The 16,232-nt window shown below is 35.4% G+C and overlaps 1 protein-coding gene across 1 annotated transcript in view; it reads right to left on the bottom strand.

The window, feature by feature from the left end:
- The window catches only part of kin17 (kin17 DNA and RNA binding protein), a 91,434-nt gene extending 78,369 nt beyond the window's left edge, over positions 1–13,065 (bottom strand). The window contains exon 1 of the mRNA XM_089102805.1: positions 12,755–13,065. Coding sequence (XP_088958931.1) covers positions 12,755–12,963 — 209 coding nt within the window. The 5' untranslated portion in view covers positions 12,964–13,065. The remainder of the gene's footprint in view (positions 1–12,754) is intronic.
- Positions 13,066–16,232: the final 3,167 nt, after the last annotated feature.

Genomic DNA, 16,232 nt, shown 5'->3' on the forward strand with positions numbered 1-16,232 from the left:
AACAAACAAGCAGTTAAGGCAAAATGTATTACAATATCGCTATTATAATAAAATGGCCAATCAATGTCAATCTCTACTGAAGACTGTCATAGGACGGCCGTCAAAAGAGCTTTAGCTCAATAGAACGGGAAGAACTAAGCAGATTTTTAGTTCATTTGAATAATATTCCCCTCCCCATCCACTCAAAATTGTATAGTTATTAAAATTTATTGCAAATTTTGTCCAAAATTTAAATTGCAAGCCGAAAAAGAACTTTACGAATATTTCTCTTATTAACCAAAAAAAAAATATAATGTCAATTTAAAATGACGAAGTTATTTGAAAAAAACTTTGCTTGCCAAAAAAAAGAAGTTAATAAAAGAAAAGTAATTACCTATACTAAGCCCAAAAAGAAGCAGAAATCAAGTCATAGAGCAATCCCAAAATAAACTGAACAAAAATACTGTCAATAAATAACAAATCGTCTTCGAATGAAATTTAAATGACATTCAAGTGTTCAGAGGTGTTGAGAGGGAAAGAACAGGACAGATGGCAATACTGTTATTTTTAAACCTTGATTAGCCTTGAAACGTCATTTTGTTTGTTCCATAATTGTTGATGACAAATAAAACAAGCTATTAAAAATACAAATTTGTGTCAGTAATTTTTATTTTGAGCAAAATATATTTATTATAACATTCACAGCAAAACAATAGAAAAAGTGATTTCTTAATGTTAATCAAGGTTAATCATATAACGATAACAATTTATTTATTGAACAAAACAAGTGGAATAAATTACTCTAAAAAGGAAGAAAAAATCAAATACACGGACACATAGACAACTTAAAGCTTTATCTCAGACAAAAACACATGGACAATATTATGGTTTGGGCCTAGAAACACAAAGGCATGTCTTGTTAGATTAGCACTAAGCAACTCAAAAGATTGAATAATGTCGGTAGCACCATACTTCTCAATAAATGTGTATTATGATATGAAGTAGGAAGGTGCATCCATGTCATATATGAGTGGGGCTCCTAGTTTCTTTCCCCTTAATGCCTCTGAAAGGCCTGAATTTTGTTTTCATTTCATGGAAAATGATCCGAATTTCGAACAAGTATAATCATGGGAAAAAAAATTTGCCCTGAGCATCAATATAACCACATTTTCTTACAAAATGTGTAGTACTTCATTAAATCCCCTTAGTTTCCCCAATCCAAAATTTAAAATCTAGTTGACCCCCTTTCTAATATTCTCTCAAAGTGTTAACCTGCGTGTTGCACAGAAGTTTACCTCACTAGCAGGTTATTAATTGGATAGTTTTCTGATTTTTTTTTTAATATTAAAGAACTTGAACTTTGTCGAAATCCCCTTCCTTTGTCCAAGAGTACCTGAAAGTTCCATTTCCATTCACCAAACTGCCCCAAAGACATCACAGACATGGTATTTCAATGATCTCAATACATATAATGTATTTTGATTTAACTCTGGTCCCTTCCTCAAGCAACAATTTAAAGTTTACTAGGCACCCTCTGTAATTCCCCCTCCTGGTTCCAAGTTGATCCCTTAAGCCATTCCTGAGAAATTGTCTATAATCTGAAATAAGGTGCACATAGCATCTTTTGATTTAGTACAAGTGACAAACATATTTTACAAACAGTATTTTACGTCTGTCAAAGTTGGATGTAAAACTATGATGACCTGACCAAACTATCCTAAGTAAGGGGAAAATTGTGGTAAAGCAGCTTTTGTCCACTAAGGAAGTTGTTCAGCTACATGAATGAAACTTCTGATAATGGGTGCATAATTTAGGGTCCACAGATGTGCTTTCAGATAGCCATTTCCAGATTCCCCTCCATGAGGGTGAATTTTCATTAACTTGGACAAATTATATGCTAGGTAAACTAAACTTTCAAAATGGATATACAGCTAAAACGGTAAAAATCTAGTTGATGGACTTTTTGCCACTGAAGAAAGTTACTGATCTGTCAGTGAAACTTTCAGGAATAAGTCTAGATCCTAAAATAAGTACAGGGAAGGAGTTTTCACGCTCTTATCTCCATGCCTTCTTTGTTTGTAAGGATTTAGAGAATCTATTTGGTTAGGAGACACCTACACATAGTACATCGGTCTATTCTTTTGTTACCCCAATCACCATATTAATGTTCCTAAATCATTTCTTAACTTCCAGAAATAGACCAACGGTTTAAATGAGCTCAGGGAAAATGTTTTTAGACTCATGCTAAAACACATCTTAGGTTACCTTAAACTACATCTTCTAGTAACTAAAGTTACAAGGGCCTGTAGATGCTGCAGGGAAGTGGTGACGAAAGTTTGTTTGTAAATAATCACTTCATATGTATACGCAGGACAGTTGAGTATCAGAAACACTAGTAGACTGTGGTTTTGCTGAAAGACTGTGGTCTTTCATGGCTTGCTGTTCCAGTCACAGTCATCCCCAATCTTGACTGTATTTTAGATTTGCTTAGTGAGTTCCCGAATGGATTGATGAAGAAGTTGAACATCTCTTGCTTTCTTTGCGATTCTTTACAAAATTTCTTGGGGTTACCTTGTATTGTCATGTATTTGCTTTGACCAAAAGCAGACTTGATTGTGTTTTTGTTCATCATCTTGATTGCTAGTATGACGTCTTCCCTCTTTCTACAGTATCTTAGGGTAGGAAGGCCAAGCTTTTCCATAGGGGATGAACTGCCCCTCCTAGACCTTGGTTTGCTCCCCCCTCCCAAACGGAAATTCAATTTCTTCAAAAATCTTGTCAAAACTAAGTTAAACCTGCAAAATTTAAGCATCAACAGAAACAGGTCAGATTTCTTTAGTATATCTTTACGTTTATATTACCATATGGCTCAATTTTTGCTTTAATTTTCACTTGATTTGGGGAAATTGGGCCCAACTTTGCCCCCCCCCCCACAAGGATTTTGACGAAATCACACCACTGATGAATAGATAAGGAAGTTTCCACACATTCAATATTTTGGTTTTTCTGATCAAGGCTCCTTGTACAGAAGGAGTCGTTTTAGAAACTTTGAAAGTGGCTCATTTGTTGGAAATTTAAAGTTCTAGTGCCCTTTTTAAGAGTCAAAAGTGACTGGAAGGCTACCAACCCCCCCCCCCCCAAACACACACACATCCGTCATTTCCCCAAACACATCCTTTCTAAGCTTTGAGATAACCATCTTGTTCAGTGTAGCCAAAAGGTCCAGTAATTGTATCTTTGGGGATAACAGCCCCCATAACCCTCAGGACAAGGGCTATAAGTTATACCAGTTGCTTATTACTAATATATAAGGTTTGTATGGAAGGGGGGAAGGGATTGTATAAACTTTGGAGGGGGCTCATTTGATTGAAAATCAGAAGTTCTGGTGCCCTTTTTAGGAGTCAAAAGTGATCAAAGAACAACTAGACCCCCCCCCCTTCCAGCCCATCATTTTCCCAAGTACATCCATTCAAAATTCTAAGACAGCTATTTTATTCATAATTTTGAAAGGTCCCAGTAATTATGCCTTTGGGAATGTCAATCCCCTCTCCACAGCCATCAGAGCAAGGACTGTATGTTGGCAATTTATTCATTGTTTACATATAGTATATGTTATTTAGAAAGGTGGACATATTTGACCTTTCCTTTACAAGAAGATGAAGGGCATTCAGGTGAGCCTTTCAGAGAATGTTAACGGGATGTTGAACTAAATCAATGCACATTATATGCATATTTTTTGTTGAAAGGGCATACTCAGGAATGACTGAGTATATTAAAACGGAACTTTCAGAAAATGATAAGGGAGATGATTAAATGACCAATAAGGAAATATTTGCATGCTACTACTACTACTACTCCTACTACTACTACCACTACTACTCCTACTATCACAAGGCCCTTTGGGGCTTGTGATAGTCATTTTTGGAAATAAATATCTTATCTTATCTAAACTACTGCTTCTGTAATGAGTACTACCAAGGCTTAGGATATTGAAATGAACATCTGCAGAAGCCTTGAGGGGGAAAGTTGAATTAAATCAATACATACTACGTGCATACAGATTGTTGATACAGGCATATCAGCAATATTTTTGGAATGGCTTACTATATCAAAATGAAGTTTCTAGGGCATTATAAGTGGGATGTTCAACTGACCAAAAGGTAACATATACCTGCTACTATAGCTATTAATACTGCTGCTATTACTGTTACTACTATTATTAATACAACACTATTACTGCTACTACTGATCCTACTACTGCCAATACTACTATGATACTAGTACTATTAAGGCTACATGCATGAAGGTAAAAATTTGACACAATATAGAGAGGGAATTTGAACTAGATCAAAACATACTGTTCCAAGGCCAGACTGTTCCAAGGCCATATCTCAAATACGGATTTGGGTATTAAGTTAGAACTTTCAACAAATGCTTAAAGGGAAAGATCAATTGACCAAAAGGTAACACGTGTGTGCTACTACTAATGATACTACCAATCCTACTTTTACTGCTACTGCTACTACTAAACTACTCCTACTACTACTTCAATTGCAACTACTTGTAAGGCTGAGAGTACTGAGATGAAAAGCATGTCAAAAGGGCAAATCAGCAACACTTTTGGAACAGCTCACCATATCAAGGAAAAACTTTTGGGGTACCATGAGGGGGAAGTTCAACTGACCAAAAGGCAACATTTACATGCTTCTACTGTTAATGATATTTGCTGCTACTACTGTTACTACTATTACTAATACACCACTATTGCTGCTACTACTTCTCCAACTACCCCCACTACTACTATGATACTAGCACTATTAAGGCTATGAAGTCTATGAAGGTGAAAATTTGAGTGAACACTGAGGGGAAATTTGAACTAAATCAAAAGGCACTATGTGCATGCAGATTGTCAAAAGGGCATATTTCATGAATGGATTTGCATATTAAGTAGGAACTTTCAGAGATTGCTTAAAAAAGGGGGGGGGGGAGATCCACTGACCAAAGACAATATGTGCATGCTACTACTAATACTACCACCCATGCTACATTTAGTACTACTAAAATCACTCCAACTGCTACTTCTATTGCAACTACTGGTAAAGCTAAAAGCATTAAGATGAAAATTTCAAGAATTATATGAATATAGAGGTTATCAAAAGGATATATCAGCAACGTTATAGCAATGGATGAGAGGGATGTTCAACTGACAAAACGCAATACGTTGATACTACTGCTGCTACTAGTACTAGTGCTATTACTTTTAATAATACAACTAGCACTACTAATACTACTGCTATGACTACTATTACAACCATGCCCAAGGGTATGAAGGTGAAGTTTTCAGGGAATTTTGAACTAAATCAAAGACACTATGTGTGTGCAGATTGTCAAAAAGTCATATCTCAAGAATGGATTTGGATATTAAGTATGAACTTTCAGAGAATGCTTAAAGCAGGGGGAAGATCAGCTGACCAAAAGACAATATGATTATGCTACTACTAATACTACTACCACTGCTACATTTACTACTGCTAATACTACTACCACTGCTACAATTACTACTACCACAACTACTACTTCTATTACAACTACTTGTAAGGCTAAGAGCATTAAGATGGAAATTTCAAAAAGCATATGAATATAGAGGTTATCAAAAGGACATATCAGCAATGTCATAGCAAAGGCTAATTGTATTAAGTTGAAACTTCCAGGGCTTGACAAGAGGGATGTTCAACTGACCAAAAGGCAATATGTTGATACTAATGCTGCTAATAATACTAATGCTATTACTTTTAATACTACTAGTACAACTAATACTACTACTGTGACTACTATTACACAGTAGTTTTCAGGGAATTTTGAGGGGGAAAAATGAAATCAATCACAACATGCCATCTGTATGCAGGTTGTCAAAAAGGCATATCAGCAATATCTTAGAAAAAGTTTTGCATGTAAATGTGAAACTTACAGGGCTTTTTGTGGGGGATATTGAACTAACCAAAAGACAATGTTTGGATCCTAATACTACTGCTTATACTACTACTGCTACTATTGTTACTACTGGTGCTAATACAACTTGCAGTAAGGCAAAAAACTTGGGGAATATTGAAACCGTATTGAACTAAATCAAAAGGCCATAGGTTGTCAAGAGGACGTATCAGCAATACTTCAGGAACAGTTTATGGTATTAAGTTGAAACTTTCAGTGTATGTTGAAGAAAACCAAATGTGCTATGCACATACTGCTACTGATGCTACTACTGTGCTCAAATAGGGTGAACTTGTGTAAATCCAACACAGGGGTAGCTCCAACAGCCCATCTTATTTGGCTCAATGATGACAAATGTCTTTGGTTCTGTGTGCCATCTTCTTCTTAGCTTGGGTACTTGACAAGAGTGTTCAATATTTCCGCCATTTTCAATTCCTTCTGTAATAAAGCAATTTAAAAATTTCGAGGAGGGCATTTTTGTTGGCCATGAGGTAGGTAGAAAATTTTAAGTGATAGTACAGAAAAATAGAGAGATGATAAAATGATTATAAATAGCTGATAAATTAATAATATAGTTTAAGTAATTATTGTTATTTATTAGTATTTTGTTCTCAAACCAGTCAGGAGACACAAGGGGTATTGGACTTACCACAGAAAAACCCCAATTTGGGGTAAATCCAACATGTTGGATTTATCCCATACAGGGTAAATTCCAACAAGAGGGGTTGGGCTTACCCCGTGTATACAAGTGGCTAGGTTTTGGCAGTTCTATCCTAGATTTCAGTGTATTTGTCAACTATTTATAATTTTAACAATACGTGCTATACATAATTTATAACATACTAATTGATCAGACAAAGAATCAAAGAAATTTCTTCAACTTGCCTGCTATTACTCTCGGAAAACCTCTGGAACTGCTCAATTATTTTAAGCAGAGCATGGAAACTCTGCTGAAGGTCATGAAAAAGTAGGGCATGGGGCTTACTAAACAACAGTTCCTAGACAAAGTGAAAAAATATATCAGTGAGAACAATACCAGTACTCATTTCAAAAAGAATTGGCCAGGTGAAGACAAGTAGTTTGTATTTAAGAAAAGAAGCAGCATCTTGCTTAAGTAACCTGAGTGACTTGAAAATCCTGAGGGCTGTGCAATAAGCAAATCCTTTGATAATTCTAGGATTTTATGACCTGCTATAAAAAAACAGCAGAAGAGCTTGACATCTAAGACAAACCAGAATGCTGGTACAACTGGGAAAAAAATCGTTTTGTTGCAAGTCTGATGCCATTAAAATTGCTAGTGCAAAGGATCACCAACAAAGCAGCAAACTGGTGGTAATGGACGTGATAATACACCTGTTCCTGCATGCATTAGTGCATCAAATGAGAAACTGCCACTACTGGTAACCTTCTCAAGGAAAACCACTTGGAGTTTATGGGTACCTGTTAAAGACCATCCAGATGCATATTTTTAAGCAATTAAAAAAGGATGGAAGACAGCAGACCCTTTCTATAGTTGGTTTAAAGATGTTTTCCTGCCTCAGGTGAAAGAAAAAGCCCTTCTTATTATAGATGGCCATAGCTCCCATTTATTCTTGGCACTTGTGGAGCTTGCTTCAGAAAAGAATGTTACTATCCTCAAGTTGCCAGCCCATGCATCCCATGTTCTGACACCCCTTGACAGGGCTATTTTCAAAGGGGTGAAATCATCCTATAAGCAGAATTTTACAAACTGGTAACAAGCACACCGAAGTGATGTCTTACCAAAAGAAGGAGTCATGAAAACTTTTTCAGATCTGGGAGACTTACCTTACCCTTTCACAGATTAAATCATATTAAACGACAGGAATTATGATTTTGCTATTCCAGTATATATCAACTGCAACAAGACTTACAAGGCAAAGTTTGATCCAGCCAAGTTAAAACAACATGTTGAAACCAAGACATCAGAGACTCAGAATTTAACAAGAGTAACAATTATAGTGAATACTGCAACTAATCAATTCAATGTTGGTTAATCCAAAAAGATTCATGTGCATGGAAGTCATTTGAAGAATTTCTCTTGGACTCAGCCCAGTTCCCTTCTCTTGATGCCTCAGCACCCAGGACATCCAGTACACAGAGAATTGCTAAGGAGGCTGAAGTAATCACATCTGTAGAGGCTTTGAGAGGAATTGAACAAATATAGAAAGAGAAAACAGAAAAGCTTGAGAACAAAAAAAAAGTGAAAATAAAAGAAAATATGCTCAAGCTAAAACTGAAAAAGAAAAGAAAGACGATCTTTCCAGCAAAGACACTGATGTCTCACTGGGTTCCAAAACTGACCAGACAGACATCTGTTACACTGATGACAGTGAGAATAAAGAAGAGGAATAGAAGCTAAAAACACAGCTAAATGAGTACTATATTATAGCATACAACAGCAAACATGATCAACAAGGGTTTTATATTGGAAAGGTGCTTGATTTCCCTGACAAAAATCTTGTTTGCACAAAATATCTGCTGTCTGAGCTTAGCCAAATATATGACTGGCCCCAAAAAGATGAAATTGAAGAAGTTGAAGAATACATCTATTCTGGACCATTGGAGCTGATTCCTTCAGTCTACAATTATTCAAAATTCAGCACATCATCAGCCAGTACAAGAAGCACACTAGGGCCTGCAAGTGATCAAAAGTTTGCTTTCTCAACTCCCTCTGATACTAAATAATTTTTTTTATATATAAAAATCCCCTTTTTCAACTAATAATAAAAAGTATATTTCTTTTCTCTGATACCAATTGAAATTACAATTTTTGCCCTATTATTTGAAGTATGGTGTTAATTTTTTTGTATTTGAAATAAAATTTGAAAAAATGCCATTCTCAGATACTTCTTCTATGTACAGGGTAAGACCAACACTGTCAGATTTACCCCACAGTAAGCAGAAAACCTGTGTTCTGCTGTGGTACATGAAAACTATTAACTAGAGTTTTTGTTTTGGATGGTTTTTCTGTAAATAGAAGTATCCCCTATCATGTCTCAGGGTGACATAATTTTTATCTCTGCAAGCATAGGATTTACCTGGGGGTGTCAGATTTACCCCAGACTAGGGAGTAAGTTTGACCTCCCTAAGATGGGCTACTTTGGTTCAGTAGCTCACAGAAACAACAAAACTTGCAAACTTTCTGGATTTTGAAGAATATTACTGGTATAACCAAGAAAGAAGTCAAATAGTTTTTATTGTACCAGCAACTCCAAAACAATTTTCGGACCAAATTAGGCTGAATAAAACTTGATAAGGGGTTGGACTTACCCAAGTTCACCCATTTGCTACTATGCAAGCTAAGTGTGTTAAAGTGAAGCTTTCAAGGAATATTAAGGAAGATGTTGAACTAAAGGGTGATAGATTGTCACCCTACAAAAAAATATCTCAAGAAAGGCTAAATTATTAAGTTAGACCTTTCAGGGTAAGTTGCAGTGGATTCTGAACCAGCCAAAACCTGCTATGTGTGTACTATTAATACTGCCACTACAAGTTACTGTAACTAATGATGCTAAGGATACTAAGGTGAAACTTTTAGGGAATGTTAGGGGGAGTCTCAATAAAACAAAAAAGTGTATGCATGCAGGTTTTCACAAGGGCATATAAGCAATATCATAGGCAGTACTGCTCTATCATAACTAGCAATATCTTTGAAACTTTTAAAGGGGCTAATTTGGAAAGTTCTAGTGCCCTTTTTAAGAGTCAAAAGTGATTGGAGGACAAGCAACCCTCCTCCCAAACCCATTAATTTTCTACACTCATCCAGTTGAGTAGCAATGTCTCAAGGGAGCTTGGGTATGTCAAACCCTCACACCTGTGCAATTTACCTATTGTGTTTTAAAACTAAATCTTTCTTTAAAACTAGATAAAAAGGCACTGTGTATGAGATGGCTACCAATAAGACATCTCAGCAATATCCCTACAACAACTGAGGGTATTAAGTTGGAACTCTCAGGAATACTTCTGTTACTACTTCTTCTTTTACAATTCAACTAAATCAAATGAGTGTAAGTGTATCCAGGTTGTCAAAGGGCAAAGATGGAGTTTTTTGGGAATATATCTGGTTTTATTCTTCAGGTCAACTTGAGGAGGTATAAAACTAAATTGAACAATAATTTTTCTGTCAAGATTTTCAAAAGGATGTATGTTGTCAAAAGTTGTTCAAAAGTTTCTCCAAGATACAAATAGCAAGTCAAACTAGGGATTGGCTCCTTTCCTCTAACATATCCAAAAATATTCAAAATACTATTTTCTCTTTCTATGAAAAAACTATGTCAATGAAAAATGAACAGAAATTAATTAAAATAACTTTTTCCACAAGTAAAGTTGTTAAAGAAAAATAAAGAGCTCCATTAAACAAAAAACAAAGCAAAAATAAAGTCAAATAATGTTCCAAGCGTAAAATTACCACAAATCACCATCAAAAAATAAATGAAACCCAAAATTAACAGAAATTATGATAAACAACCAAGTCAAACTCAAAACATGCAGAAAATAGCCTGAGTAGGGCTGACAAACCCAATGTTTTCTAAAGACCAGAAAATAATTTCTATTTCAGCCTGCTGGAAACCAAATAAATTTTAAATATTTTCACTTTTTTAACTTTAATAAATAAAAAATTATTAAGACTTAGAGGAATAAATATCAGTATATGTTTATTAAACTGACCATCCACATTCATTTTTTAAATAAACACTCCCCCAAGTTCTAAGGCATTCACACACAGCACCAAAACCTTGGAATTTAGCTCATGTGTCAGCATACTGGATGATTTTGTCAGTACATTCTTTATCCCCCCCCCTAAACTCAACACCCAAACTACACCCCTGAAGGTAGGCCTATATTTTTAACCACTTTTCCAAACCTTTTATAGGCCTACTGTTGATAACTTGGTAAAATTCTATTTTAGCTACTTTTGGCTATCTTGGAAAGAGATTGGGTTAGGAAAATGAAACTTTCAGGGATGGGTCTACAGGCTGAATATGTCCCAAAAAGGTATTTTGAAGTACCTATTTCTACTCCTTCTCCCTCTAGAAGGTCCCGACCTTTGATGGTCTTTAACCATCTGTGTGTTATAAAAGTGAAACCTTGCAAAATAAATTTTCTGCTTAAATGAAGTATAACAAAATTGTTTTCAGCTTCACAATTTTTCTCAATCCTAATTTATAAGGTTTTAAAGATATACAAATTAGTTTCCTAAATATTGAAAAAAAAACATTGATATGGCTTAAAATTTGGTAAATTTTTTGTTATTCATATTATTGACTTATGAATAAAGTAAACATACTAATCAATGCCCTTTTTATGCTCTTTCCAATTATAATAATCTTTTTTTTTCAGATGTGAATTTTAACCCCACCCCTATATATACCAATTCAGAGTAGGCCTAGGTATATCTGCACATTAGAGGGGGATGGGGGAAAGTTTAAACTTACGTCTCATTTTCATAAGAAATTAACTTTACCACCACCCCCTTAATCTGCAAATATATACCCTGAATTGGTATATATAGGGGCGGGGGTAAAATTCATTTCCGACAAAAATGATTAGGCCTATTACATTTGGAAAGAGCATAAAAAAGGCATCAAATAGTATGTTTACTGGTAAATATATACCAAATCATATTACTGAGTTAGGAATAAAGTGAATACACCTTTTGATGCCTTTTTTTTTGGTGATTACAAATATAATAATATTTTATATCGTAATTTAATTTCAGCCCCCCCCCTATATATGCCAATTCAGGGTATATATTTCTACATTAGGGGGGGGGGCAAATTTTCTTTCTGATGTATATAGAAGGTAAGTTTAAACTTTACCCCCACTCCCCCTAATGTAAAAATATATACCCTGAATTGGCATATATAGGGGGGGGGCTAAAATTCATTTCCAATAGAAATGATTATTATATTTGTAATCAGCATAAAAAAGGGTAAAGTTCTACCAAATCATATTATTGAGTTAGGAATAAAGTGAATACACCATTTGATGCCTTTTTTATGCTGATTACGAATATAATAATCATTTCTATTGGAAATGAATTTCAGCCCCCCTTACATATGTCAATTCAGGGTTAGGTTAGGTTGTAGAAATATATATCCTGAATTGGCATATATAGGGGGGGGGGCTGAAATTCATTTCCAATAAAAATGATTACTATATTCATAATTAGCATAAAAAAGGCATCAAGTGGTGGGCTATATTCACTTTATGCATAAGTCAATAATATGATTTGGTAGAAATTTACCTAAAAAAGCCATCAAATGGTGTATTCACTTTATTCCTAACTCAATAATATGATTTGGTATAGGCTATATTTATCTGTTTACTTTATTCATAAGTCAGAAATATGAATAAAGAAAAAATTACCTAAAATTCTAATCTAATAGCCTAACAGAAATTGCATAAGAATGTGCATATAGGCCTATGACTGCTTAAAATTAATGGAACAGCAAAGAAGCATGACAACAGCAAATGTAGTTTATGAAAATTACACCATGGTGTAGCCTATTTTTAATGATTAGGCAGGAGAGGGTAGTTGAAAGTTAAGTTCATAAATAATTACCTTAATTACCTTAATTCGCACTTTGGAGCAAATTAAGGTCCATACTGGATCTGTTGTGCTAATAGCCTAATACTGGCAGGTTAAATATTTTAGAATGTTTTAAAGTATTTTTCAGGATTTTGAGATGTTAACTTCTGGAGAGAGTAACCATAAAATAAAAACCAAACTACAATCCTAGTATGACCAAAAATCTCATTTTACCCTGAAAATTCATCAATGAATTTTTCTGTATTTTCTGCAACCAGCAGTAGCTGCCTCTGATGGGACTCAGACATGGTGTGACACTTGAACCCATTTTCATCTCTGCATTGCTTTTGACACATTTGACAGTACCATTTCAACTTTTGAAGTCCCTTCGCTTTGATCTTGTTTGCAATGTATTTTGGAGTTCCAACCTCAGCTTTTCCCATTTTACAGAATAGGCCTATCTAATGTTGTCCAAATAATCAGTACAACTTTCTATACAAGTAAATAGCATTCGTAGTATTGCCAGATTGCAAACAAAGAAGTGAGCCAAATTCTTAGAAAAACAGGCCGGAAATAAACAAGACAATGTTTTGCCCGAAATACCACTCAACCATCCTTATGATTTGTTTACACATTGCGGAAATTCATACGGATTTAGCAATCCGTGCGGAAATTCCGTCCGTTTTTGTGCTAGAAAAAATCTCTAGCTCTCCGCAACATTTTGGTCAAATCAGGACGGAATCTTGGCAAGATTTTTAAATGAATAAAATCATGAGTATGGATTATCAAAAACTAGACGATCTTGTAAATTTGGTTCACAGTTCATATAATTATCCAGTATGATCATTCCCTATCTCACCCATTATAAAAACCCGGACCGGGGTGCGAGTGCTCCAGAAAACGCAGAAACATAAGCAGCGTCAGGTCTTTTCACGAGTAGACAAGTCAGACGCGAAACAATCGGAAACAAGTGGAAACCCGCTATTACGAATAATGCACTTTACGCGAAACAATCGGAAACAAGTGGAAACCCGCTATTAATAACTGCAAGAAGAAGTGGGAGGAGCTTTTTGTTTGCACCGAGAACGAAGACCAGAAATGATCTGCGATAAGCTTACTGGATAATTATATGAACTGTGCTTTGGTTCAAGGCTGCACCCAGTTTCTATGATCCTGCGCACTCAGGCTATAAGAAAACTAAGAAAAACGGTGTCATTTGGCTCTATTGCTCAACAGGTTTCAGAAGAGGGTAAGAACAAAAGTCATGCTGTTGCAATAATTTGAAATCTTTGCCTTAAAACGCAACGTTATTTTAGCCATAGTTCGAACAGAAACGGACGGATTTCCGCATGGATTTCCGCAATGTGTAAACGAACCATTACTTACCCTTGTTTGCCCCGCTATATTTCCGTCTTATAATGGCCGTTTTGGCGTAACTTGCCAAATTTCTTCCATTTTATGCTGCCGTCTTATGCTTAATAAGGATTCAACGGCTGTGAAATGTTTTTTCTTGGCTTTGTAAAGTTATTCCCGTGCCTACACTAGTTAAATCGTTTACTGAATAGATGTAGCATACGTAGAAAGTCTTATTAAAAGTTGTAAAAGAGATGGGGTACCTAGTACTTCAGCTGAAATCACAGTTTGTCCCAAAGCAGCGTCTGCCTCTGAAGGTTAGAACCAGAAATTCCAAGGGGCTTGCTGCTAAGTGAGACTTTCCGCTAATATTGTTTTACATTTTATTGGAGAACTACCTGTTAATTGTCGAAATAAAAAATTTAATCTATTAGATAAACTGTTTTGCCGAAAGTCGCATTTCTAATTCATACCGAGCTAATTCCGTTTTGCCATTTCTTACCTGTGTTCCAGAATTTTCATGCGGTTTTGCCGAAACTGACATTCATTCCGTTTTATCACAGGAACGGCTCACCCTTAGTCCAATAAAAAAAAACACAATGATAAAAGCGATTTTTGTCTTAATTTTGAAACAAAAATAACACTCTAGGTATAACATATTCTGGAATACAAACTTCAAAATTTTTAACTCGTTTTCTAGGGGTTTTGGAAAAAACAGATTCGGCAAAACCGCTTTCTAGCGACAAAATATCTAATACTAGTTTTCGCGTTTTAATGGCTACTATGAACTGCTTATATTTGAACTTTTATTTTTTAATTTCTATGCATATGTGAGCCATTTTGTGCTTTTAAAATCGCACCACTGTGGGCTAAAGACTACCCTTATATGTTTCCCTTATCAAGGAGAAGTGAATTTGCACCTTTACAATACCAGTCAGTACAATTTTTCTACAGGTACAGCAGTCTAACACCTTCCATGACTGAATTCTCCCTGAATGATAATAGGATCAAACCGCTTCTTTCTGAAAATGCAAAAATTCTACTCCACTTGATTCGATATTTTAATCATAAAGTTTGAAGATCCATATTGAAACATAAAACGAGAAAAAGTAACTTGACATAATAATTCTAACTTATACGAGCATAAACCTCTATTAATACTGTCACTAACAACCCACAGCAGCACCAAGACGCATGACACCAGGACAGCTATGAAAATTCCGCATCCATCCTAATCTATATAAAGCTTTACTCTTTACCCCATCGTAAGCAGCAGTATTTTCCTTTGAATCCTTCCTTATGATCTCTTTTCACCCCATTCAGGAATGACCTGCTTTTTTTGTCCCAGGGGGAGGGCCATAGATAATATTTGGCAATCTGTCAACCATATTTCAAAAAATGTGTCCTATCCATCTGAAGTTTCTTTTATCATAGCCCTACAAAGTGAGATAGAAATAAAACCATATTTTTCGTACTTGTCGGGAACCTTTTTGGAAGGAACCAATATTTTTTTTCTCCTTCTGTATATCCAGAAGACTTTAGGATACAAGTTTCAAGCCCATAAGGAAAAAAAATGATTTCAGCCCTTTTTGGACCCCATGTTTTGTTTGAGGGGCGAGGATATCGTGCCTTGAACACTTCAGTTGTAAATTAAGGACCTCTTGGCCCAAGAACTTATTGGCGTAAGTTCAAACTCAGCAGACAAAAAATGCACATTTTACCCTCCCCCTTTTACCCCATTCCATAACAAAAAGTTTGATCCAGAGAGCGATCATTGAAGGTTCCAGGACCACGGCACACCCAAGATCAAACATACTCTCTCTTTTCTGTTATATAAAACTTATTTGTAAAGAATCAGAACATTTGACTATTTGAAAAAAAAATGACTCTCCCAAAATTTCGATCAGATGTCATGGGGGGCTAAGAAGGCTTAAAGAACAACCATAAAGGGAAAGGGAGGTCGGCTGTTTGCCTTCCAATCACTTATGACGCTGAAAAAGGCCGCTAAAACTTTCAATTTCAAATCGAATGAGTTCATTCTACGACCACTTGTTCCATATGAAGCTGACGGGGGAAAATACATTAAAACCACATGGCTCCTTACTTAGGCATTGACAAAGTCCTGCCTCTGGCGGCTTAGCTATTTTTCAATCCAAATTATCTTCACTTATCTTCCTCCAAGCATGGATAAACATAATCATATGTTTTTCCAACATAGATATGCTCATGCTAACTTAAAGCTATTATTGTGAATAAATGTATTCTATTGGATTCTATCAAAAACTTGGCTCGTAATATATTCATTATAAATTTTCTATTACTTTATTGGGCAGGGATTTAACCATAGACGTATTATTTA

This window comes from Artemia sp. Qi Xiang Cuo, chromosome 16 (genome assembly GCF_049724085.1).
Source record: "Artemia sp. Qi Xiang Cuo chromosome 16, ASM4972408v1, whole genome shotgun sequence".
NCBI classification, from domain to species: domain Eukaryota; kingdom Metazoa; phylum Arthropoda; class Branchiopoda; order Anostraca; family Artemiidae; genus Artemia; species Artemia sp. Qi Xiang Cuo.